The sequence below is a fragment of the Barbus barbus genome (genome assembly GCF_936440315.1).
Source record: "Barbus barbus genome assembly, chromosome: 48".
In the NCBI taxonomy this organism is placed as follows: domain Eukaryota; kingdom Metazoa; phylum Chordata; class Actinopteri; order Cypriniformes; family Cyprinidae; genus Barbus; species Barbus barbus.
In genome coordinates, this window is record NC_136726.1 from 18,616,476 (window position 1) to 18,644,375 (window position 27,900).

The following is a 27,900-nucleotide window of genomic DNA, read 5'->3' on the forward strand; positions in this document are numbered from 1 at the left end:
AAATTTACAGATAGTAATATTATTTACATAATGCAATACAAATTTACTTTTACATCCGACACAAAAAACAACAAAATTGACTTCATATGAAACAAACCACATAAAGCATTTTTATTTAAACAATTAATTTGATTGCAATATGTCCTACATTACATGTGCATGCATTGTAAAGTTATGCTTTACCATTCTTTAAATCTTTTAAAGTTCACCAACATTAGATGTACACTGCAAATGAGAATATTGCTTCTATTAGGGTGAGTTTGGCACAGAATGAAGTTTAATAAGCTTAAAATATTTTGTTAGTAGTAAAAACAAATCAACATTTGCAGCACTTCACTGCAAGAAGCTCAAATCTGATATTCATTCTACAAAACATTTTAGGTGTTTAGGATGTGATTCACAGATTTTGGTATGAAGTTTCTACATTCTGTCATCAAAAGGTTTAATTATTGCGGCAGTTAAAACATTTTCTTTTGTGCCGAAGAAAACTGTGAAAGGAAATATATATTGGTTTAGACATATTCCAGTTTGATATGAATGCATGTATTTTATGCAGTGTTGGGGTAATGCATTACAAAGTACAAAACTACAAAGTACATGTTTCTGTGATGAAATAAAGTAGGGGATTACTCTTATGTTTCAGTAATCCGGTAACCGTTACTATTTTGAAGTTACTTGCGCTACATATATGACTTTAATGTACTAAGGCTAATTTAACAACTATATTTAAGGTCCAACAACAAATATACCATTGATCAAAAAACACTTTCTTACATTTTGACATGCTAACCAAGTATGAGAATGGCAGAAAAGAGTGGCTCTCTTGTGAAATGGGAAATACATTGTACTCTAATATGCATGTTATAAATCTAAAGTAATTCAAATTTATGCCCTGGCAGAAAAAAAGAAAGAAAGAAAAAGAAAAAAAAAAATCTCGGCCACACTGAACTGCACTGAATTTGACAAATTAGCCATGTGAAATTAATCTGTTTAAGTTTGGATTTTAGAAATGATTAACTTAATTAAAATAATATCTAATGTTATTACTGCTCAGAGCGACTAGTAATCACATTGCTATACAAAACATAAGAGGTAATTATTAAAAGAGTACTATTTTTCCGCAACCTCCCCAACACTGATTTTATAAAGTACTTGCATGCCCCCTAGTGGTAAAATGCATTAGCCAAAATAAATAAATAAATTTGATAAAATTTACTCAAATATCTTAAAATAAACTGAACAATTAAATGAACAAAAATAAAACAGAGCACCTTAATGCTGCGTCTAATATACGTGATGTGGCTCCATGGTGCCACTATTAGGCTAATAAGTGTCACTGCACTTGCCTGAGAAAATGGACAGAAAGTCCAAAAGTTGTTATGCCTTATTTGTTATTTTAATGTGTTTAAGCAGAGAAAAATAAGATTTAAAATCCCAATAATAATAATAATAAATATTTATGGCCAAACAAATAATTATTTTTGCTTTTTTACTCTTAGTACAACAGAATGTGGCTACAATTTCTGTCATATTTTACACCCCCCCCCAAAGGCTGCGGCACACAACCAGCCACCCTGTTATCATATGTAGAAATGAAGTTAACCTGCATAAGAAAACCTGGATTTCAAAGATCCTTACAGATGAGACATCCTGAGCCACTGATTTCTCTTTCTCTCATTACAGTTCCATCCATCCTTGGGACAGCTGAGACACCAAGACTTTCTCTTCATATTCAATGTCGTTACTGTTAGGACAGTTAGACAGTAGGCACCATGCAGATAGTTGTCAGAGGACAGGGGTCAGGACTCAAGGACTTAGGTCCTCCGGAGCGGGTGCCACATTGAAACCGGTTTCCGCAGAGTCGCCAGCATCTGGTTCCAGTGAGTTATTCCCATTCCACCGGCCTCTGGTCCAATGATCACATGACCCACATTTTCACCACGGCCGTCCTCTGTGCTCTCAGCGACCGTCACTCTCAGAGAGAGATCCTGAAAAACACCAACACACCTTACAAACACTGACGATAGACAGACAGACAGAACACAGACATAGAACACTACATATATATAAAATGACAGGCAGACAGACAGATAGATAGATATAAGACTAAATGTCTATAACAATAGATAGACAGACAGACAGAACACAGACATAGAACACTAAATACATATAACGACAGACAGATAGACAGACAGACAGACAGACAGACAGATAACTAAATACATATAACGACAGACAGACAGACAGACAGACAGATAACTAAATACATATCACGACAGACAGACAGATAACTAAATACATATCACGACAGACAGACTGACAGACAGATAACTAAATACATATAACGACAGACAGACACAGACAGACAGACAGATAACTAAATGCATAACAACCGACAGACAGACAGACAGATAAACTAAATACATATTACAGACAGACAGACAGACAGACAGACAACTAAATACATATTACAGACAGACAGACAGACAGACAGACAGATAACTAAATACATATAACCACAGACATATAGACAGAGACAGACAGACAGATAACTAAATACAAATAACAGACAGACAGATAGATACAAATAACAGACAGACAGACAGATAGATAGATAGATATATAACTAAATACAAATAACAGACCGACAGACAGACAGATATATAACTAAATACAAATAACAGACAGACAGACAGACAGACAGACAGACAGATAGATGTGTTTTGACCTGCAGGACTATGGCTGGTACTGAGAAGATCATAGCCTCATTGAAGATTGGATTAGTATCATCTCTTTTTATGGATGTCTTCTTTTTACTGATCTTTCTGCCGTCCTGGAGCAGGTACACCTTCACAAACGGATCTGTTCACATGGAATCAGACAGAATTCAGTAAATGATTTTCACACATTATGTTTTTCAAAGTAGCAGATGTTCCTGGATTCTATTTCTAGAACAACATTTCAATCAACTAGATGCTGTTCCAGCTCTAAGACTAACTGATAATCAGTTGATACAAATATTGATTCAGGAGAATCGAGCTCAGCTTCACACCTGCTGTGGTCTTTCCGTTAGTCCAGACCAGGTTCTTGGCTTTGGCAATGACCACGGTGAGACGTTCTGCAGTCGGCAAATAGCTGAGAGACAACAGGATCTCACCGACGGCATCCACAGCCTGAAGAGAAACATCAAACCAACATTAAACCAAAAAAATAGATCAGTTTGTGAACAGCTTCTGTGAACTGAACCCTCTGAACAAAATGATTCACCATGATTTGAACTTTCTGTAACTACATATAGTGAGGACATTGTAGAAGGGAATGCACATTTTACTGAATTTCATTTTCATTTACCTTGTTGATATCCTGCAGGTAGAGCCAGGCATTAAACGGCCTGAACGTCAGGTCCAGATCCGACAGTTTGAGTTCTGCCACTCCAGCAGTGATGCTCCGTTCATCTGAATCCACACCAAAGGTGGAGAATCGCAGACTGTTCTCCTCCAGATTTACTGTATCCAATGGAACAGAGAAGCGCTCGTCAAACATCACGGTGAAGGCATTTCTCTTGACCTGCAGAAGAGAATGACAGACAGAGATGTTTCACTATCACTGATGATATTAAATTTTCACTTTTGCAGCCGGTTTCTACCTAGTTAGCTAGCTATTTGAATAAGACCACCTCCGAGCCATATACAAAGTCTATTAACTGGTCTTGTGTGGCCACGCCCCAAGGAGGAGAGGGGCGGGGTGAGCAGTTACTCATTAGCATTTAAAGGGAAATGCACCGAAACGGATAACTGTGAACAGAGCTGTTTTTGACAAGGTAAATGGTGCTGTTCTACACGACCATTGAGGAATTTTAACAAAAATGTGTTACAGACATTTCATGAAGACCCTAAAGAATCATACCAACTTGTGGAAAATGGGCATCATATGTCTCCTTTAATCAGCATTAATGATGTTTACATGGTAATTTCACTTTAAATGATTATTTTACACCCTTTTAAAAATCCTTAGTTAAATTGGATGTTTTTGTAATTTTAAAGTCTTCTATATTTAAATGAGCTCTGTTCTGATTGGCTGACCTCTTTACATATGTTAACTAAAACTAAAACTATTAAAAATACTAAAAATAGTATTAGAAATTGTTTTTGTTATTCAAAATAAAAGCATAAATAAAATATACTTATTAGACGAAAAACCTAAACTTAAAAACCTTAACTGAAAATGAGAAATATTGACTTGGTAACTAACTGAAATAAAATCAGTTATGTAGAAGTATTAAAATTACTAATAAAAAATTTAATTCAGAAATATTAAACAAAAAACAAAAACTAATTCAAATAACAAACGCACAAATTGCTAAAACTGCAAATAAATTATAATTAAAAATGAAAAAGCAAATTCAAAATAAATAAATACTATAAAAGTATATAAATAAAATATATGATAATAGTAATATTGTTGCTAAACACTGAATAGATTTTCACTTAATGTGTTCATGGTTTGACTTCAATAATAAAATTAAAACTGAAAATATAAAAATGAAAGGTAATTCAAAATATTAATAAATACTGTAATTGTATATAAATAAAACACTGATATTGTTGTTGAAAACTACAAAGACTTTGAAATATTAATGTGTTGATGGTTTTGACATCAATATGTGGCAATTTCTTTTGTAAATTCATCTTTTAAACTTTAATATCAAACTGGCAGGAGAAATCCATATTGTTCATGATAAAGCAGGAGTCTTATGGTTTAATACCTGCGTGGCCCCCAGGCTGATCTGCTGAGGGACCAGAGCAATGGTGATGTAGCAGCCCAGGAAGTTCTCCTCCTCCTTCTCCAGCAGGTCTTTACCCTGGTGCAGTGAGACGAGCAGAAGTGAAGCCCGAGTGTCCAGCTCCAGCGTGACCTCCAGCTGTCCCACCGTGAAGTCATGCCCGAAGGTCTGAGCGACTGAAGAGATGGAGCACAGCGATTCAGAGGATGCGGAGCGGTTCAGTGTTCCTCCGCTCAGATTTAACTCCCGACCCATCAACTCCAGCGTTCCCAGATCCCGAAGACCATCTGGAGTGTCCAACAACTGGAGACTCGGCTTTCGGCTCGCAGAGGACACCCTCCGCTGGTTGGAAGCTGCAACGCGCTGCATGAAAACCAATAAGCATAATTTTATAAACGCAGTATTTTATTTCCAAAATTATAAGATTATCTTTTATTTGTTATTATATTACAATTGTGTGTGTGTATACACATGCTTTAAAAAAAGTTAGTATTTTATGTAATATTATATGTAAATATAAATATTTCTAACTGTCAAAATAAATATTTTTCCTCTAATTTTCTGTGCCAAAACTTGCACCAGTTTCAAAACCCCAGCTCACTTCATATATGAGGTTTTAATAATAATAATAATAATAATAAGAATGTATATAATGTCATATAATAATAATAATAATAATATTATATAATACCAATATTATATATTATTATATATGTTCAATATGAATAATATTAATTCATATAAAATAATTTTATAAGATTTAAATTAATATATATACTTTTTTTATTTTGACATTGCATATATATACATATATATATATATATATATGACCCTGGAGCACAAAACCAGTCTTAAGTCGCTGGGGTATATTTGTAGCAATAGCCAAAAATGCATTGTATGGGTCAAGATTATCCATTTTTGTTTTATGCCGAAAATCATTAGGGTATTAAGTAAAGATCATGTTCCATGAAGATATTTTGTCAATTTCATACCGTAAATATGTTAAAACTTAATTTTTGATTAGTAATATGCATTGCTAAGAGGTTCGTTTGGACAACTTTAAAAGGCGATTTTCTCAATAATTAGATTTTTTGCACCCTATGATTCCAGATTTTCAAATAGTTGTATCTCGGCCAAATATTGTCCTGTCCTAACAAACCATACATCAATGGAAAGCTTATTTATTCAGGTTTATTCAGATGGTGTATGAAGCTCAATTTTGAAAAATTTACACTTATGACTGGTTTTGTGGTCCAGGGTCACATATATAAAATTTTAAATTCCAAATAATAATTCGTAAATTAATTTGTATGTTTTACTGTTAAAACAAACAAATTTTCTGTGGACCCCTTGTAGACACCAGTTTGAAAAAATAAAAAATAAAAACCTGTTTAACTTACAGAAAAGTGGGTTGTTTTAAATAATGAATTATAATATCTATTTATTATAAATTATTATATGCTTATACATATTTAAGAATTAAATTATACGATTAATAATTTTTTTGATTGATGCTACTAATATATATTATTATATATATTATTATATATATATATATATATATATATATATATATATATATATATATATATATATATACACATACATATACACACACACACACTTTTTTTTGAAAACTATTCAGATCTGTATTATAATATATATATATATATATATATTTTTTTTTTACTAGTATATAATAATAATAATATTTTTTTTTTTTACTATTAAAATACATTTCATAATTTTGCAGACCCCATGTGGAAAACCAGTGCTTAACTTAATTACAGAAAAGTGGTTTGATTACCTTCTGTCTGATCTCAGAGTGGGAGTAGCCATATTTCTCCTGCAGGTAGCGGTAGTGGAAGTTTGGGTACGGAGATGGAGTCGGGAAGGAGCCGGATTTATATAATTTCCACAGGTTCACTATAACCACAGCAAACAGAACCAGGAACCCAAACACAAACAAACCCACCTCCCAGCCAGGCGGGTTCAGCACCACTGACACACACACACACACACACACACACACACAATCAGAAACTCGCTTAGAGGAACTCATATGAAATGAAGAGGTGTATGAATGATGACTGCTCACCGCTCAGATGATATTCAGAAATATCCTGACCCTGCTCAGACATAGTGCCACCTGAAACACACAACACAACATTTTCTTAAACGCGTCTTTAATTTAACATGGTAACCAGAGTTACCACAGTTATTGTTATCACAAACCATAATAAATGTATGACCTACTTCAGACAGCGTCTTACAAGTAATATACTGTGGTTGTACTGTGGTAAAGTAATGGGTTCCTATAGTTAAACCATGTTATTATGGTACTTTTGAATTATAACCATATTCATGGTACATACTCCAGGATTCTTGAAAGAATACCATGGTATTCCCATTGCACAAATGAAAAAAAATGCCATGGTAAAAACATGGTAGAATCATATTACATACAAAAAGGCCAGAAAACATGGTATTTTTGTGGCTCATGTCCAAATAACATTAAAATATCATTATTATTACCTGTATTAACATGGATTAAAATATCATAGTATTACCATGGTACATATCCAAAAATACCATTACCATGGGTACAAAAGAAATGGTACAGAATGTGGTGTTGTGATGGTGCATGTAATAAATGTCCAGAAAAACGTTACTATTATAGAATCACATCCAAATACCATTAAAATACTATAGTATTACAATGGTCCAAAACATCACAGCACATTTATACAGTGCCTTGCGAAAGTATTCATACCCCTTAATTTTTTTCACGTTTTATGTTGCTGTCTTATGTTAAACTGCTTTAAATTACTTTTTTCCCACATCAATCTACACTCCATACACTATAATGGTAAAGAGAGAGAGAGAAAAAAAAATTCCATTGCATAAGTACTCGTACCCTTATCTGGGACAGTTGGTATTTAGCTCAGGAGCATTCATATTGCTTGTAGGTGTTACTAGACTTTGAGCGAAGGTAACCTGTGGCAAATTCAATTTAATGGGTATGATTTGGAAAGGCACACACTTCTTAAAAGGTCTAATAGCTGATAATGCATATCAGAGCAAAAACCAAGCCCTGGGGTCAAAAGAACTGTCTGTAGAGCTCAGAAACAGGTTTGCGTCAAGCCACACATCTGGGGAAGTGTTCAGAAAATAATTCTGCTTCATTGAAGGGTCACAGAAGCATGTAGTCTCTGTTACCCTTGATGGAAGAAGTTTGAAACAACCTGGATTCTTCTTAGAGCTGAGCAATTGATGGAGAAGGGCTTTGGTTAGAGTGGTGATGAAGAACCTGATGGTCACTCTAGTTGATCTCCATGATCGTATGTGGAGATAGGAGAAATCTACAGAAGGACAAACATCACTGCAGCACTCCACCGATCTGGGCTTTATGGCAGTGTGGCCAAACTCAATCCTCTCCTCAGTGAAGGCAAAAGAAAACACGTGGAATTTACAAAAAAGCACCTTAAGGACCCTCAGACTCTGAGAAACAAGATCCTCTGTTCTGATGAACCTCAATTCTAAACATCCTGTTTGAAGGGAACCAGCTCTACTCATCACCTGCGGAGTACCATCCCAAAAGTAAAGTGTGCTGGTAGCAGCCTCATGCTGTGGGGCTGTTTTTCAGTTGCAGGGACTGAAGGACTCATCAGAATAGAAGAAAAGCTCAATGCACCAAAATATTGAGATAGCCTTAATGAAAACCCAGTCCAGAGCATTCAGAACCTCAGACGGGCAGAAGGTTTACCTTCCAACAGGACAGTGACCCTAAGAATATAGCAAGAGTGGCTTATAGACAGCTCTGTGAATGTCCTTGAGTGGCCCAGCCACAGCCTGAGCTTGAACCCAATCAAATATTTCTGGAGAAACTTGAAAATGTGCATCTGACCCCATCCAACCTGACAGAGCTGGAGAGGTGAAGAGGCGAGGAGAAGAATGGCAGATAATTGCCAAATGATGATGAAAAAAGCTTGTCGCATCAAACAAAAAAGACTTGAGACTGTAAAGGTGCTTCAGCTAAATATTTAGTTAAGGGTATGAATACTTATGCAATGTACTTATTTCAGTTTTTTTATTTTTAATAAATTTAAGAAGTTGCGACAATTGTTTTTGCTTTATCAATATGGTGTATGGAGTGTAGATTGATGTGTGAAAAAAAAAAGAAGTAATTTAAAGCAGTTTAACAAAAGGCAGTAGCATAAAACGTGGAAAAAAATTAAGGGGTATGAATACATTCGCAAGGCACTGTTAAACCAGTAAAAACATTGCACATGTAGAAAAACATGGCTTTATCATAATATTTCATAGAAATCATGGTATTACTGTAATAATAAATTATTATAATGTCTATGCAATGTAAATTATTATATATACAATTTAATATTTATTGTTTTGATGACTAATTAAAGTTACCACATTTTTATTATAAGAACTGCAGTTACTATGGTATATTTGACAGAATCTATGGTCACCATGTTTAACTGTTATAAGTCGTAAACAATCAGATTTTTCCTGAGAGAAAACTTCAGACAGGAAAAAAGTGAAGTTAGGTCTAAGAAAAGAGAAAAAGTGAGAGGCGTGTATGCTGTGAGTCACGCCGAGACTTGTGGGTAATCAGATGAAGGGAGCAGCGGGAGCAGAGAGAAGACTTCTGTAGAAGATTATGACAACGGACCAATTAAAGCTTCTGAGACGGTCTCACAGCGCTCACGTGTTCACAGCCGCAGGGTTATGAGCGCTGGCTCGGGGCATTATGGGTTTCACATGTCTGCTGTGAAATGAATATGTGTTGAAGGCGTTCTGTCAGGAATGTCAGCAGCAGCTCTGTGTTACGGCCCACGCTCAGTCTGTAATGACTACAGGAGCACAGATGGACACACACACACACACCCTTGGATCAGTGATACCGTCTGGACGCTGGAGCCAGCATCCCAAAATAATTTCCCAAATGGCACATTGACTTGTGAGCTGTAAACCTTCATCTTGATAAACAATGAATCACGGAGCAGAAATCCCAAGCCTGCTTTCTTCAGCTGGTTTGTTTCCTTTTAGGTCGAGCAGAAAAGTAATGATCGATTCTCTTGCTGTTCATGATACCATTAGTGAAATAAGACTGACGCAGTTAAAGTCTTTATCTAACAGACAAAGGTTTAAAGCAATAGTTCAGCCAAAAATACAATTTCTGCCATTATTTACCCAACCATGTTATTTTAGTAGGCTATTGTTTATATACTATTTATTAATATTTGTAATTTTTGGTTTTCATTTTAATTGCAAATTAAGATTGTCATTTTGTCCTTTTTATTAGTTTTATTTTTTTTTTATTTAGCCAGTTTTTGATTTTCAGTTTAAGTAGTTTTCATCCTTCAGCTTATTTAAATTAGATATAATAAATAAACTTTCAATTCTATAGGTTATATATAGGGTTTTAAAATGTATTTATTATTTTTAATCAAATATAATGTGTTTAACGGATAGGTTCAGCTAAAGTTCTGTCATTATGTACTCAACGTCCTGCTGTTATTTTCATGTTTATATCATTATAGTATTGATTAATATTTTTAATTTTGTACATTCTCAGTCTTCATTTTCCAGCCTTTATTTACAAAAAAATAATTTATATATTATTATTATTAATTTTACATTATTATTTAATATTATGTGTCATATTTTATTAAAATTTTAAATTGTTACATTTTTTAATATGGTAATCATATTACAATTTTCTAGATAAAATATAGCCTATATGTATCAGAAATGTAAAAATGCATTTTAATAATATACGGTTTGCAGAAAGTTTTTTTTTCAATAATCATATAATAAACAGAATGAATAGTTAACAGTAATAGCCTAAATAATAATGAATATTGACAACCAAACACCAATTTAAAACATTTAATTTCATTTTAAACCATTCACTTTTTATGGGAAAAGGGGACATTTTGCATAAAATCTCATTTTTTGTGTCTGAAAAGATATTCATAGAAATTTTATTGACGGGGGGGGGGGGGGGGGGGGGGGGTTGAAATATCCCTTCAAAGACCTGTATCTTCAATAAAACCCTAAACGCAAGTTAATATAGGCTACTGTAAAAAGCATCTAAACTGATTAAACCTGGAAAACAAATTGATTTTCTTCTAAAAGCCTCTCCACCGACAAGGAGCCCCGAATCGCGCGTGCCAACCAAACTAAATCACTAGAGCTAATCAAGATGCTTTGAGCGGTCCTGTGGTGCTAATCATTCAGATATGATTGTTTTCCAGCGGACAGCGCTGCATGCAGAGCGGATGAAATAGGGGCCGTGATCAAGTCTGCACAGTCAGCTACTCTCGCGCAGGACTGAAGGAAGCGAACGCTAATAAATCAAGCGTGCTTTTAATCTCCAGAGTGACTCATAACACTTACTTTCCCAGTTGTCGTACGGGGGCCGCAGTGTGTTTTATTTGACCCTTGGGTGTTAAATGAATGCCCCCCATGAGAGGAGGGTCCAATCACGATCACCATGGCAACCACCCGAACCGCGGGTACGCGCACTGCATCAGCACGTGAACGGGCCTGAACTTCCAGTTGCACATCAAACCAAAACCAACAGGCAGAAAATTACGCATGTCCGAAATACATGTTACATTCTAATACATCACTGTATGAAATCATATGCATATAAATGCATTATGTAGGATAAAATCGCGACATTCGCAGCATATGCATTATGCACGTGAAATATGAGCGTTTATAAACAGCAGATATTGCGCGCTTATGTATGCTCTTACCTTTAGCAGTGTCTGTTTCTCCCGCTCGCGCACACTTTCATCCATTAATTAACGCGCATGAACGCATCAGATGCACGTGCAGGACCCGATCGCTTCTGACGCGCGTTTAGATCCGATCTGAAGCGTCTGGGTTTTCCTCTGCGTATGATGAAGATCTGAATGCAGGAGTCCCACCCCTGCAATGCAACTTCAGCACCAACACACACACACATAGACGAATAGGGAGAAGAGGCTTGTTGTCACTCTGTATATTGCTCAGGGTTGATTTAGGCACACTGTCTTGGCTGTAGCATGCTATTGAACCTTTCCACCGTTCATAGCCAGATAAACGATACATTGCATTGACCGTTTAATAAAGCTTTGTGCTTTTGTGACAACATGCCCCAATAGTGGCACTATATGGGGTAAGTTGTCACAGCGGCACCTGAAATTAAACAGCAAAACAAACTAATGCGTCATAATACAAAAATATCGAAAACATTACAAATACTTCAATTAAATGGTTAAAATACAGCCCTCAGTATGTAAATAAACTAGTCCTGAGAACACTTCACCTTCATTTTATATGATATGTTTGCAAAAATGTTCTAATTGGAGTAGTTGGACCTCTGACTAAAAAGAAAGCTGACACAGGAAGTCTCGCACATTCACGATAAAACCGCCAGGGATTACATTGAAAATAAATTGGCAACGTTTCAGAAGTTGTCTTTGTTTGGTCAGGTACAACTTGGGGTAAAACCAGTCATTTTATTATTTTGCTATGTATCGTCAGCTCAACAGCAACTTAAGCTTATTGTTCAGGTAAACGTTTTGAACAATACCGTTTATTAATATAAATGTAGTATTCATCCAGTATTTATTCTCATCCATCCTAATAAATAAATCTCTTCTAAAGTACAAAATGTCCCCATAAAAACAATCATTTATTTACAGGATGCCAACCACCAAAGTAGCAGCATTTTTTCAAGAGTAGTGATGCCAGGTAAACTTAAGCGTACTGTGCAATTACAGAAAATAAAGTCTGAAAGGTATCTAAATGCCGTCGTGATTTTACAGTATAAAAGATCAAATCCATCTCAGAGGCCTAAGATCAGTGTTAGAGTTTTCATAAAAACTGGCAGGTGAAGCCAAGCTCAAAGACAGAATCACTTGTTCAAAACTCATAAAAGAAATTAAATAAAGGGAAAAAAAGTCATGAGAAATATAATAAAAAGCCGAGGTAAAATATTTACAATTCTTTAAAATCAAAATGATTTACATTCAGTATCTCAATAAAAGCTTTTTTTGTCTTCATTGATGTCCATCTTGGATCTACGGAGTTCAGCGTGTGACGGTAGAGTTCAGAACTCCAGTCTTGACGTTGGATTTAGAAGCATTTGAGAGCTCCCGCTGTAGGCAAACACACAAATATATGAATATGAAGTCATATTACCATTAGACAGTCCACAACCCTTCATTTTTATGTATGGTTTAGCTGTCTTAAAGGGATAGTTCACCCAAAAATTTAAATTCTGTCATCATTTACTCACCCTGAAGTTGTTCCAAACCTGTACAAGTTGCTTTCTTCTGTTGAAATGTATTACTGAAACAAGAATGTTTGTTACCAAACAGTTGCTGGTAGCCATTGACTTCCATAGTACAGAAAAAATACTATTCAAGTCTATGGCTACCAGGCCAGCAACCGCTAAGTTACAACATTCTTCAAAATATCTTTTGTGTTCAACAGAAGAAACAGACGAACAGGTTAGGAAGAACTTGAGTAAATGACAGAATTAAAATTCTGGGGTGAGCCACCCCTTTAAAACTACAAGGTTTCGCTTTTCTTGTTGAAGGAACATCAGTTTACAGCAGGTAAATAATTCAACACTCTGCCCAGCAAATCTGTGGATATAGGAAACCAATACTGACAGAAAAGACTAATTTCATCTCATTAAAGACCCAATGAAATAATCTAACAACTGTCAGGTTGCCATTTAAGCACTTTAAATGTCACGCATCTCCAATTTTGATTTCATAGGGTCTTTAAAAACAGCAGGTTGTGTTTTAGTTGTGGTATTCGTTTATTCTCATTTCACTGTTAGAAGCTGACACACACACAAACACAGACCCTCCTCCGTTAGTCGGGTTAGACGAGAAGAGTGTGTGTTAGTGTGATGGACAGTGAATGTTTTTAGATATACAGACCTGGATGCTGCAGTGGATTCAGAGTCCTTCTATAACAGAAGGCAGAATAAGCACACGGAGGTCACTTGATTTCATCTGCTGCCTGTGTGTCTAGACGGCTAACAGCAGGATAATGAACTTACCGCAAATTCAGAGTAGGAGGAGGCCACGGATGTGATGGAGTAGTTTCTTTGAGGGCTGGCAGCCATTGTACGCAATGCTCCGCTCAGATGGGAGATATTCTCCTTATTCCTCTCCAGCCCACGAGGGGTTCGGCCACGGGCAGGTGTCCGCGCACCCAACTAGCAGAGAAGCAGTTTACAGTTTTACTGATTATACTACAAATTAATGTAAAATATGTAGTGCTTAAGCATAGCTCACCTTGCTGGAGGAAAGGGGCGGTCTCATAGAAGGGGAGGAGCATATGGAACGGAGTGTAGTGTTGGGGGTGGAGCTACACATGCTAGAGGTGGAGATCAGCTTAAAAAGAAGAATACATAAATGTTTATTTTTCTTAAATAATAAATATCAGCACATCTGATTGAGAGTTTGATCAGCAGTTTTAGTTTCCCGCTTTGTTTTAAATCTACTGACAATACATCATTTTCTGCTTGTAACAGTCATTATTATTTAGTTAATATTTTAATTAATATTTAAAATAAAACATAAAAAAAAATTATATATATAAAATATTAAATTAGCTATTTTCTATCAACCCTTATATTAAAATGGATATTTAAATGTATGTTGCATATATAATGCATCGATAAAATTACATTGCATTAGATAATTCATTTGAAAAACGTGCATGCATATGTATATGCACATTTTGCAAACTAACACACACACACATACATATATATGTATGTGTGTGTGTATATTATATATATATATATATATATATATATATATATATATATATATATATACACATACATACACACACACACACACACACAATATTCTATTATATATATATATATATTATACACATACACAAAACTAAATAGACACACATATGTATACTAAAGAATGCGCATTATATATATTTTTAACAATTTAAAAACTAAAAAAAGAAACTACATAAAAAAAAAAAAATCAAATTTTTTATAAGTATAAATATTACATTTACTTAAGCAATTTTTGTGTACATTAGCTATCATTATAAAATTATACTGTAATATTAGATATTTATTTTATTTGTGATACCTGGTTTTAGCTTCCCTGGTATTAATATTGGCATCAGGGCATTGATAAATTCACACACATATGCAATCGGTACCTTGCGTGTTTTTCCAGGTGTTGGGGTTCCGGCAAGTTTCCGCTTGGTTGGGGTTCTGATGATGGTGCCGTATAGTAGATCTTGCTCCGTCTGCTTCACTTTCTTCATTTGCTGCACAGTACAAACCTCATGTCAGAAACTAATATTCAAAATAAAATTAATGTTAGAAGTAGTAATTTCAAGAGGAATGTGTTCATACCCGTTCCTGTTTTTCTCTCTCTTTCTCCATGCGGTGTTGATTCCACTGGTCTTCCACATATTGCAGGAACGGCTGTCCGTTCACACGAAACTCTTTACAGTGCGCCGCTTCCCATAGGTCAATCTGAGCCTTCAGACTCTTCTCCAGCTGGCCAATCAGACAAAACAAACAAATTAGCATACAAGCCATTCCAGGCAATCAAACATCAGAGAGCAATCAAAGGAGCGGCTCAAACCTTCGGCAAACTCTTCTGCAGGTCGACTCTCTGTTTCTCCTCCTTCAGCAGGTTTCCTCCTCTGTTGTTAAAGCGAGATGGGTCTGTGGCTTTTTTCTGGAGAAAGACCAACCGTAATTAGACTCAATTTCACAAACTCTTTAATGTTTTTATGAAACTTTTCAGCTGATCTCCTCTGATTTATCACCTCCAGTTCCTGATAGAGAGCCCAGTTGCTGCTCCAGGTGGAAACGGCGTCGTACAGCTCACGGTGCTCAGCATAATCCTGCTTCAGTCGCTCCAACTCCATCTCATGTTCACGCAACACCTCCTCATCCAGATCATCTAATAGCACAAAACAACAAAATCAAACATCAGCCAATCTCTGTGCATTTTAAAATACTATTGCTCATTCACAATTAACTAAATCTTTAATCAATGCCAGATTAAGATTAGCTCAGCATTACATCACTTGCTCACCAATGGATCCTCCGCAGTGAATGGGTGCCGTCAGAATGAGTGTCCAAACAAATGAACAAATCCATCAAGATTCCATCAAAAACTTTTTTGGGGACTGTGATATTTTTATCAGCTGTTTGGACTCTTATTCTGACGGCACCCATTCACTGCAGAGGATCCATTGATAAACAAGTGATGTAATGCTACATTTCTCTAAATATGTAAATGAGAAAAACTCATCTACATCTTGGTTGGCCTGAGGGAGAGTACATTTTTAGCAAATGTTCATTTTTGGGTGAAAGATTTTTTAAGAATACCCTCAAAAACTGAATTTTTAAAGGCAAATCTTCTGTACTCCCCCCCAACTAGCACGGTAGGTCATTTTTGTACTCTGAAGTATGCAAATTGGGATTTTGCCAAGAAGCTAGCCGTTGGCATACCATTGTGGTAGGGAGTGAAGGCTTGTCTCTGCTCCGGGCTGTAATAACATTTCTCCCAAAACTTGACAATCTCTGATCGGATTGTGTGAATAACACGTGCAATGTTTTTCTTTTTCAGCTCCTCCAATCGCTGAAGCTCTGCCTGCAGCTGTGATACAGTGAGAAAGACATCGTGAGGGATGGTTTAGAATTCCATAAATACAGGTGAGTGTACTTACTGCGTTCAGTCTGCTCTTTGTACTAGTGTGGGTGTTTTGCATGAGACGCTCTCTTTCTTCCTCAGGAACCTGCAACATCTCCCACAGCTCCTCAATACGACCAGGGATGGACACACACAGTGCTTCACTATCAGCTTTACGGCTCTCCAGCTGAAATACAACACACACAACATTAACCAGTGACATTTCACCTACTGAAATACAAAATACTGACATCAAAAATGATTGTTGGTATAATTATATCATGATGCAAAGCTGAATTTTCAGCATCATTAGTCCAGGCTTCAGTGTCACATGATCCTTCAGAAATCATTCAAACATGCTGATTTGCTGCTAAAGCAACATTTCTTCTTATCAATTTTAAAACATGCTTATTTTTGGAAATCATGATACATTACTTTAGGATTGAACAGAAAAACAAAACAAAAAAACATTTATTTTAATTAGAGGTTTTTTGTAACATTATAAATGGCTTTGCTGTTACTTTTAATCAATTTAATGCATTCTTGCTTAATAAGTAAATAAATCATACTTTGAAAGGGTTCATCATTTCAATCTAATGGCTTAAGGCAGCCAAGAATCACCTGCTTTTTGTTTCTCATTTTAGCTGACAGGGTTTGGGTTACACCCAAAAATAAAAAGGAACAGCTAAAAAGAACTGTGTGGTGTGTGTGTGTACCTGGTGCAGTAACACTTTGAGTGAGCTGAGGTTTTCCACGGAAAGGCAGAAAGCATCTTCATCTTCGCACACAGCATCTTTCTCAAAGGAGGTGTCAGGATGCTGTTCCAGATCCTCCATCAACACCGTGATCTGACGCTTCATTTCCACAAACTCAGCATGACGGCGCTCCTGTAAACACAAACAAGCACACTTTCTGTAACCAAACTGGATATACAGGTGCATCTCAGAAAATTAGAATATGGTGAAAAAGTTCATTTTTTCTTGTAACTTATTTCAAAAAGTGAATCTTCCATATATTTTAGATTCATTACATGTAAAGTAAAACGCTTCAAAAGTTTTTGTTTTAATTTTGAGCTTTCAGCTCATGAAAGTCAAAAAACAGTATCTCAAAATATTAGAATATTTCCTAAGATCAATCAAAAAAGGATTTGCAAAGCAGAAAAGTTCAAGTTGTTTAAAGTATGTTCATTTATGCACTCAATACTTGGTCGGGGCTCGTTTAGCACAACGCCAGCATCAGTGAGGAATGGCATGGAAGCGATCAGCCTGTGGCTCTGCTGAGGCACTATTGAGCCTTCAGCTCGTCTGTATTGGTGGATCCACTGTTTCTCATCTTTCTCTTGAAAATATACCATAGATTCCATATGGGGTTCAGGTCAGGCATGTTGACTGGCCAATCAAGCACAGTAATATCATGGTCAGCAAACCACTTGGAAGTGGTTTTGGCACTGTGGGCAGGTGCTAAAGTCCTGCTGGAAAAGCAAATCAGCATCTCCATAAAGCTTGTCAGCAGATGGAAGCATAAAGTGCTCCAAAATCTCCTGGTAGACGGCTGCATTGACTTTGGACTTGATAAAACACAATGGACCAACACCAGCAGACGTCACGGCACCCCAAATCATCACTGACTTCGGAAACTTCACACTGGACTTAAAGCAGCTTGGATTCTGTGCCTCTCCACTCTTCCTCCAGACCTTGATTTCCAAATGAAAAGCAAAATTTACTTTCATCTGAAAAGAGGACTTTGGACCACTGAACAACAGTCCAGTTCTTTTTCTCTTTAGCCCAGGTAAGATGCTTCTGACGTTGTTTCTGATTCAGAAGTGGCTTGGTAGCCCTTTTCCTGAAGACGTCTGAGCGTGGTGACTCTTGATGCACTGACTCCAGCTTCAGTCCACTCCTTGTGAAGCTCTCCCAAGTGTTTGAATCAGCTTTGCTTGACAGTATTCTCAAGCTTGCGGTCATCCCTGTTGCTCGTGCACATTTTCCTACCCAATTTATTCCTTCCAGTCAACTTTGCATTTAATATGCTTTGATACAGCACTCTGTAAACAGCCACCCCTTTCAGTAATGACCCTCTGTGGCTTACCCTCTTTGTGGAGGGCGTCAATGTTCGTCTTCTGGATCATTGCCAAGTCAGCAGTCTTCCCCATTATTGTGGTTTCATAATTTATACTGTAGGGATGGTCATTTATTGAAACTCAAATGTAAATATTTTAATATTTTGAGATACAGATTTTCGACTTTCATGAGCTGTAAACTCTAATCATCAAAATTAAAACAAAAAAAACTTTTGAAGTGTTTTACTTTCACTTTTTGAAATAAGTTACAAGACAAAAAATACATTTTTCACCATATTCTAATTTTCTGAGATGCACCTGTACTTTCATATTCAGAGAAGCAAACTACCTTACTATTCACTTAAGAATCCAGGAAATGCCAGCTATCAAAAATTCTGGAATAATTAGGATTGTCTCACACTCAGAAAGGCTGCATCATTAGATCAAAACTACAGTAAAGACGGTAATATTGTGAAATATTATTACAATTTAAAAATAACTTTTCTATTTTAATATATTTAAAAATGTAATTTATTCCTGTGATGCAAAGCTGAATTTTCAGCATCATTACAGTCTTCAGTGTCACACGATCCTTCAGAAATCATTCTAATATGCTGATTTGCAGTTAAAACAGTTTTTACAGTAAATATTTTTTTTCATAATGTTTTGATGAATAAAAAGCTCATTAAACAGCATTTATTTTAAATCTTTTGTAACATCTCAAATGTTTTTGTCACTTTTGATCAATTTAATGCATCCTTGCCGAAGGAAAGTATTTCTTCCTTTGTTTTTTTGGTTTTTTATCCTAATTTACCCACACATTTGAATTGTAGTGTAACATAGTTTCTACAAAAATATTAAGCAGCACAACTGTTTTCAACAGTGAGAATAATAAGGAATGTTTTTTAAGCAGCAAATCAGCATATTAGAATGATTTCTGAAGGATCATGTGACGCTGAAGACTGGAGTAATGACATGATAATTACAACAGAAAACAAAAGTGTGTTAGTGTTTTTTTACCCTCTCCTGGTTGCGGGCTCTGATGTGTTGTCTGTAGTTCTGCAGCTGCTGTTGTGACGGCACCCGTTCGGGATGGATGGGAACGAGGTCATCACACAGGATGTCACACAGATCTTGATCCTGCTGAATCAGAGACTTTAGCTCGCTCTGACGAGCACTTTTCTCTTTCAGCATCATCTTGACCTGTGTACGTAGATCCTTCTCCAGCTGCAGCATCGTAAGATCATCCTCCTCCTGCCAAACACACAAAATCTCCAATCTGATTGGCCGGCTTAACAAAACATCCAGAAGTAAGAGGGCACAGGCTGTCATCCAAAAATCTTGTATAAGAGTGACTCACCTGATACTCCTGCACCTGAAGCTCACAACACAGGCTGGTCACCTCCTTTCTGCATGCTTCGATACTGATCAGCAAGCGGTTCTTCAAGCCCTGCTCCTCTGAGATCATCATGTCAAGCAGGTTCTGCAATCACAAAGATTTCACAGTGAATCTGTGTCTCCATTCAATGAGAAACGCAGATGACCTGAACTGACTTTGATGTGCATGTGAACGGCGTCGGTTCTTTGCTGCCTCTGGTCTTCTGGGACCCCGATCTCCTCCCAGATGTCCTTCAGCTCACCGAGAGCCTTGTTCAAACATGCTACAGACTCTGCAGCATGGATTTCACTGAAATCACACACATTCATATTTAATGAATACATGCTCGTGCTCTGTTGTCAGAATGTGTTGCAAATTAAACATAGTAAAATGAGCTAGTGTTTTTCAATACTTTTCTAATGAATTAATAATCAAATCAACAGCATTGACAATTATACAAATATAAAAGCAAAATAATCATTTTTACTAATAAATGAGCAGCATTACTTGATTTGTGTCTGTATTATGGAGTAATAAAATCATTATGTTCCATTAATAGCAGAATTATTGATGATGTAACTGCAAAACGGTTTGTTTATAACGTTTTTTTTAAACAAATTACGAAAACATCGACCATTTTTAACCTAAACACTATTTTCTCTAACATACACAGTAACGTTACATGAAGCTAATACATATGCTAATCTACACAAACACAATCGATACACTTCAAACTCTCTCTTTCTCTTACCTCTTCCTCATCCTGTCCTTCCGCCGCAGAGCTCTCGATTAGATTTAAGTGCTATTTTTAACACTTCTGAACTTTATTGTACGCTTTATTTCACGATCTATCCGACGACTGGCTTGAAACGTCTGGCTAAAAATTCAAACGCCGCACCGAAACGCCTCTGGCCTCTGATTGGTCGAAACCAAGCTAGGCAACTACATCCAGCTCGCTGATAGGCTGACGGACATCATAGAAACTATTCAAGCGCACTGATTGGCTGACAATTCAAGAAGCCAGCTGACTGGCTTGTGTTGATGAATGGAATGAGTCATGAAGACGTTCGGAACCATTAATCAGCAGAACACCAGTAATCAAATTTTGATTAATTGATTGATTGATTTTTTTTTCTGCAAATTTGTCAAGTCTCTTTTTATCTATAGAATTGTTTTTAAACGTTATTATGAAGCTGCAGGCCCGGAGGCCCAAATGCACTCCCAGAACTATCGTTTTTTCAGTGTCTCCTGCAGTTTGACCTGAATTCAGTTGCTGATAGATTGCAACGTACACTATTTTTCTACTATAAAATATTACGCTATGACTGAATGCATTATTATATAAAATATTACACATTGTAGGTTATGATTTAATGCATTAAGTCTGGTTTATTTTTATTAATTGTATTTGTAAATAGAAATTGTTCAGTTACTTAAATATTTTCATAGTAATTTATTATTTTCCTAATTATTAAGGATTTATCACATTCTTTAGTATTGAGTTATGGCATGAACATTAATTCTATATTTACATAAAATAAATTATAGTGCTCTGAGTCATTTTCTCACACCAAACTTATTTTTGTATTCTTTTTCATGAGGTCCTACAAGTCATCGACCTGTAAACAATGCAGAGAAAAATGGTGGACGGGGATGATGGTGGAGCGTTTGAAGCATGAAGGGACTTCGCACAGCTCCAGTGATCTGTTGAAGATCTGTGTGAAGATGGGGGCCAGCTGGTCATCACAGATTAAAATAAAAATAAACAACATCAAATAAAATAAATGCTTTACATTCTTGTTGGGGAGATTTTTCAATTCTCGAGCAATTCTTCTGTCAAATGAAGTTTAAAAGCAGTTTAAATACATAAATACATAAGCATACATAAGCAAGCAGTATCTGGAAAAAAATGACAGACTGAAATAGCAACTAATCAGAGATCAGATGTTTATTATTTTTTGTTCTGTTACATGACTTTTGATGGTACATGTCAGTAAAATTTGAATACTGATAAAGTGTAACTAAAGTTGAGTTTAAACAGTGGTGATACTGTTTGACAATGGTTATGCAAATCTGCACTTATTACATTCCAAACATTAGGAAAACAGTCCTGAAACTAAACAACTGATGCATAATAAATGTCACAACAGTGTTTAATTAAAGTCATTCAAACTGTCCCCAGCTCTTTTCAAAATATGCTAAACATTTTTTGTTAACTAGATGATTAATCTTCGTCATGATAAACTGATCTACAGCTAAACACGTGGCATCAATATAATAAACATAATTACAATGAAATCAATCAACAAGCAGGACCTTTTCTGCATGAGAAACTGAGAGGATTCATTTATACATTTATTCATGGTTTTTTCACTCATGGAGGTGGCAACTCATTTGTTCACATAGCAGTTCTCAGCCACTGCGGGTCATAAGCTCTTCCAGGGCTCTCTCTTTATGGTTCTCATGCACCAGTAGAACTTCTTTAATGGTGCTCTGCTGGAAACCCATCTCACAGAACTGAGCCAGCAGAAACAGGAACTCTGAAGCCTGAGAGAAACAAACAAAAAAAAACATAAATACAGTTACAATACATCAGATAAGATTAGTCGTATTTGATGCACTAAATATTGATTGGATGTGTGTTTGTAGTCCTAAATGCTAATTGGATGTGTGGTTTGTTCAGGGGTGTGTGTTTTGTGAGGGATGTTTACTGCTAAATGCTTTTGTGCACATTGTGTGCACTGGATCCCAACTAGTTGAGTGTTTGGAGAATCAAATGCTGATTTGAGAGGTGTTTTGTGTGCTGGATGGCGATTGGTTGAATGTTTGGCATGCTAAATGCTGATTTGATGGATGTTTTGTCCTCTGAAAACCAATTGGTTGCTGATTTTAGAAGTATTTCTTGCACTGGATACCGATTGGTTGCTGATTTGAGGGGTGTTTTGTGCGCTGGATGACCATTGGTTGAGCGTTTGACTTGCTAAATGCTGAGTTAAGGAATGTTTTGTCCACTGAATGTCAAATGGTGGCTGATTTAAAAAAAAATAAAAAATTCTGCTCTGGATGCCAGTTGGTTGGTGATTTTGGGAAGTATTTTTTGTCTTGCAGTCAGATTGATTGCTGATTTGAGGGGTTTTCTGTGCTGGATGCTGATTGGTTGAATGTTTGGCATGCTAAATGCTGATTTGAGGATTGTTTTTTTTTTCATATCTGTTTTTAGCATTTTTGCATTTTATTGGGATAGGACATTGTAGACAGGAAGCAACGATGGGATTGGGAAAGGTCCATGAGCTGGGACTCGAACTTGGGACGGCCGAAGCACAATGGTGCTATACAGTATGTCGGCACGCTGCCCACAAGGCTATTGGCGCCAAGAATTTGAGGAATATTTTGTCCACTGAATGCCAACTGATCACTGATTTGAGAAGTGTTTTTTGCACTGGATGCTGATTGGTTGAGTGTTTGAGGGGTGTTGGATGCCGATTGGTTGAGTATTTGGAGCACTAATGCAGCCTTCATGTGCTATCGGAATTATCGTAAATACGAGTTTCCTAATTGGAAACTGGACGTGAATGGCCTGTCAAGTCGTATTTACTACTGGGAAATTCTGAAATAATTTTGATACCCGAGTTTCCGAGTTGGGCGGGTCATAAACTTTAAACATGGTGGAGGGGACAACCATTGCTGCTGTCAGTGCTGTTCTCACAACAACTGCATCCCTTTGTCTTGTCACTAAAGTAGTGTATTTATAGGCTAGATATGAACGATCATTCAAAGCATATTGTATGTTTTATAAGCAGTGAAATAAGCATGTATTTGACCGAAATTCCAGAATTGTCAGCAAACTTCATGTATAGCGCTGTGAATGTTTATATGATTTTCAACCAGTGGGATGCTACATTTTATTCTTTCTGACATTTAAGCACTTGAATACCACAAGCTCGTAATCACGACTTCATAAGTGGGAAATAGTAAATTTCCAATAGCACGTGAAGGCAGCACTAAAGCAGTTTTGAAGGGTCTCACCTTGGTCTCACAGTTCTGGAACATCTCCAAAGCTTCTTCCACCTGAGTCTTCTCAAAACCCAGCCGACAGAGACGGTCACATGACATCAGGTAACTCAAAATCTGGAGATCGAGAAAGAATGAGCAACAGAATGTTTATATATGTGTGTGTGATTGCATGTAGTGTGTGTTACCTGATCAGGACTCTTGGGCCCTGTCCTCTGCAGTGCTAGTATGGCAGTGTGTAGTGTGTATCCATGTTGTGTAACAGCTTCAAGAAGATCCCTTTCTTCCTGACTCAAAGCGCACAACAGATCTGCATGAGCGTCTTGTAGCCCTGCGGACGTCCGCGGACGCACACCCTAAAACACAAAATCAGCTCATCAATAATCAGAAATTAAAGGGGTAGTTTACCTAAAAATAAACATTCTGTCATTATTTACTCACCCTCATGTCATTCCAGCCCTGTAAGACAGGGGTGTCAAACTCAGTTCCTGGATGGCCGCAGCCTTGCAGAGTTTATTTCCAACCCTGCTCCTACAAACAAACTATGTAGTTTTCAAATAAGCCTGAAGGATCTGATTAGCTGGATCAGGCGTGTTTAATTAGGGTTGTATCTAAACTCTGCAGGGCTCCAGCCCTCCAGGAACTGAGTTTGACACCCCTGCTGTAAGACCTTCGTTCATCTTCGGAACAGAAACTAAGATATTTTTGATGAATGCCGAGAGCTCTCTGACCCTCCCATAAACAGCAAGGACCCTTACACGATCAAGGTCCAGAAAGGTAGTAAGGACATCCTTCAAATAATCCATGTGACATCAGTGGTTCAACCGTAATTTTACGAAGCTACGAGAATACTTTTTGTGCACAAAAAAACAAACAAAAATATGACTTTATTCAATAATTCGTCTCCTCCGTGTCACCCTGGCGCCATTTTGGAGAGAATCACATACGGAAACAGCGTATACAATGTATTTACACAGATTCGTTGTTTAAGCTTTGATCTGAACGTAAACAACGCATCTGCGTACATACGTTGTTTACTTATGTGATACTCTCCAAAATGGCGCCAGGGTGACAAGGAGACAAATTCTTGAATAAAGTCGTTGTTTTTGTTTTCTTTGCGCACAAAAAGTATTCTCGTAGCTTCGTAGAATTAAGGTTGAACCACTGATGTCACATGCTACACGCACAACAATGTCCTTGCTACGTTTCTGTGCGTCGATCGTGTAAGGACCCTTGCTATGGGAGGGTTTTTTCATCAAAAATATCTTAATTTGTGTTCCGAAGATGAACGAGGGTCTTACAGGTTTGGAACGACATGAGGGTGAGTAATTAATGACAGAATTTTCATTTTTGGGTGAACTATCCCTTTAAGAGCTATGAATAAGATCTATGTATCTATAGTGTTTGTGTTACATGTGAGGATGGTTTCTGAAGCCTGGGGGAGGGCAGCGGCCCTGCGGATGAGGGTCTCGGCTGTAGGAGGGTGTGTGAGTTTCGTCGCCCGCTGGTTCGCGGTACAGCAGGTTTCCTGCGGGGGGCTCTGGAGCCGTGAGGGCTGCCCTGCGGCGTCTGGCTGAGGCCAGGGGGGATAGGCCTACGTATGTCTTTTACAGAGGAGGCGGAGCTTGGCCGGGCCTTGTGGAGTGTGCTAGGAGGGGTGGGGCGAGGGGTGGAGCCTCGCTGGGTGTAACGGGCAGAAATCCATGGGCACTGTGGGCCGGAACTCTTCGGTCTTTCTTTGCTCCGAACAGTCTCATCCTCAGACGAGCTTTCGTTGTCTTCACCGTAGCCACCCTCATAGTCTGTGTCGGCAATGAGGAACTGTACTGAACGAAGTGGGCGGAGCTTCCACGAGTCAGCAGCACTGAGGCTTAAGCTACGGGGGCGAGGGCCCAGTTCCCATAATTCTGCGCTTCTGAGGCACACCCTGCGGTTCTGCTGAGGGCTGCTGAACATCAGCCAATATGGTGGGCAGGTGGGACACACGCTTTGGGGCGTTTTTTTGGCTTTCCTGTTCTTCCGCTGCTGTTGTTCCCATGCAGCCAGGATCTTTTTCTCCAGAGTGAATGAATACTGTTAAACAGGACAACATATGAACATTGTTATATATAAAGATACACATAAAATCTCACATGTATATGATAAATATAAGCAAACATATGAACATATATGTTGTTACCTTTGTATCACGCAGTATTTGAGCACAGTTTGGGATCGTAAGTTCAGGAGCTGTGACCGGCTCTTTCTGACCCAACTGTATCTCCACAGAGTCCAGAGCAACTTTAAATGGAACCTCATCCAGACTACACATTCTGCTGACATTCACAAACAATTTAAGTTAATAGTTAATACTATAATCTGTAAAGCAGTATCTGTGTAGTTCTGTAGTTCATTTACACCCATGTATATGTATTTCTGTTGCTGACATGTATATCTCTGTAGATGCACATTCAAAGAATATGGTACACTTTGTTGTCACATGACAAAAAGTGTTATTTTAGTATTATTTATATACTATTATAGTTTTAATTTAGAATTTGAATGAGCTATTTGAATTTTTAGATTTTTATTTTTCCATTTTAATTTTAGTTACATTTTTATTATTTGAAAATATTACTGTTTAGGTTGAATTTATGTTTTACTGATAACAATTAGTAATAACCCTGGCATAAAGTCTCGACCTTTTAAAATCATAATACGACTAATATTATTTCCTTGTAGTAAAAACACTAAATCACTAATTTAAATTACAAAAAAGTTAATGCATATAATTCAAAATCAATTTATATAATGTAATATTTTGCTGCGTAATAATATGATGCTTAATCATTGTAGTAAAAAACATTTACATTAATTTAAATAACAAATAATGTATATAATCATATTTATAATAATATAATTTGCTGTGACTGTAAATTGGTTTATCTAGATTATGATTTATTACAGGACATTAAATGAAAATTTCTTACCTGTGGTTTGGGTAGTGTCTCTGAACTTATGGATGTGTGTGTATGCGTATTGTTCCTCGGTTGCAGAGTGTCAGACTGTGCTAGTAAGCTTCACGTGTGCATAATAACAGAAACATAATATCCCCTTGTGAATCAACAGGTTTACACACACACACACACACACACACACTCAGGATTATACTCTGACTCACACAATAATCTTTCCTTATCCTGTTGGAACAAACACACACATCATCTTCCTTTCCATTTCTCACACCATAGTAAGGTGCTGAAGATACTAAGAGGTTTCTAAGAACTCCTACTAAGAACTAAGATACTCAGAACTCCTAGAGATACCATGAACCGTGATGCTGGTTGAGTAATAATGTAATCAGATACATGAACATTCTCAATGCGCTATTGTTATTAGTTCGAAGGCGTAGTGTCGGGTTTCTATCTGTGAATCTGAAAAAGGCTAAGACATCAGGAAATGACACAGCAGGCACTATTAGAGATAACTCAGTGTTGGGCCATATTGCATAAGGAGGGGTGATTTGTGTGGTTTGTGGCGCCCTCTAGAGGCCCTAAACTAAAACAGCAAGATATTTTGTTTTCTGACCTTCAGTATGACAAAACCATGTCTCCAGTGCTTTAATGCCATTAAAACAAAGCGTTAGGTGGATTTAAACTTTTTTAAAAGTGTATAGATTTGATAAAAGTACTATACAATATATTTTATATTAATACTGGTGTCATCATGGGTCTATAGAAGTCTGTTTCCACCAAATAATAAAAAAAGTAATTATCCCAGATTTTCTGACAAATTTCCATATTTTTCTATGTCTCTAATTTAGTTTTCTTAACTAAAAAATGCATTAAAAATATTTCCAGCCTAAGAAATGCTTTAGAGGTGAGCTTGAATGGCTGTGGACTACAAGAATTTCTGACTTTTTAATGACCTTTTAATAAATTTTCTTAACTTTTCCCGGCCCACA

At 36.8% G+C, this 27,900-nt stretch overlaps 3 protein-coding genes across 5 annotated transcripts; all 3 read right to left on the reverse strand.

Moving 5' to 3' along the window:
- Positions 1-78: 78 nt before the first annotated feature.
- Positions 79-11,893, reverse strand: syt12 (synaptotagmin XII). The gene is made up of 8 exons (XM_079411875.1): positions 11,572-11,893; positions 6,882-6,932; positions 6,591-6,784; positions 4,766-5,146; positions 3,352-3,567; positions 3,053-3,173; positions 2,729-2,862; positions 79-1,988 (listed from the first exon to the last, which is right to left on the reverse strand). The coding sequence occupies exons 2-8, from the start codon at positions 6,922-6,924 to the stop codon at positions 1,815-1,817; spliced, it is 1,263 nt and encodes a 420-aa protein (XP_079268001.1). The 5' UTR covers positions 6,925-6,932; positions 11,572-11,893; the 3' UTR covers positions 79-1,814.
- On the reverse strand, positions 11,810-20,871 carry prc1a (protein regulator of cytokinesis 1a). 3 transcript variants are annotated; one of them, XM_079411872.1, is made up of 15 exons: positions 20,698-20,853; positions 20,123-20,255; positions 19,929-20,051; positions 19,589-19,822; positions 17,226-17,396; positions 16,547-16,696; positions 16,329-16,476; positions 15,638-15,774; positions 15,451-15,546; positions 15,216-15,362; positions 15,017-15,127; positions 14,116-14,214; positions 13,878-14,036; positions 13,756-13,784; positions 11,810-12,960 (listed from the first exon to the last, which is right to left on the reverse strand). In XM_079411872.1, exons 1-15 carry the CDS (start codon positions 20,706-20,708, stop codon positions 12,912-12,914), a joined length of 1,797 nt encoding a protein of 598 aa, XP_079267998.1. In that variant the 5' UTR covers positions 20,709-20,853; the 3' UTR covers positions 11,810-12,911. The 3 variants fall into 3 exon arrangements, with proteins under 3 accessions (XP_079267998.1, XP_079268000.1, XP_079267999.1); XM_079411873.1 differs by having other exon boundaries at positions 12,301-12,960; positions 13,756-13,781; positions 20,698-20,850; XM_079411874.1 differs by lacking the exon at positions 13,756-13,784 and having other exon boundaries at positions 12,286-12,960; positions 20,698-20,871.
- A 999-nt stretch (positions 20,872-21,870) lies between these two features.
- Positions 21,871-27,236, reverse strand: ubap1la (ubiquitin associated protein 1-like a). Its single transcript, XM_079411623.1, has 6 exons — positions 26,927-27,236; positions 26,137-26,272; positions 25,371-26,030; positions 24,146-24,313; positions 23,973-24,074; positions 21,871-22,493 (listed from the first exon to the last, which is right to left on the reverse strand). The coding sequence occupies exons 2-6, from the start codon at positions 26,266-26,268 to the stop codon at positions 22,359-22,361; spliced, it is 1,197 nt and encodes a 398-aa protein (XP_079267749.1). The 5' UTR covers positions 26,269-26,272; positions 26,927-27,236; the 3' UTR covers positions 21,871-22,358.
- Between the last annotated feature and the right edge of the window lie 664 nt (positions 27,237-27,900).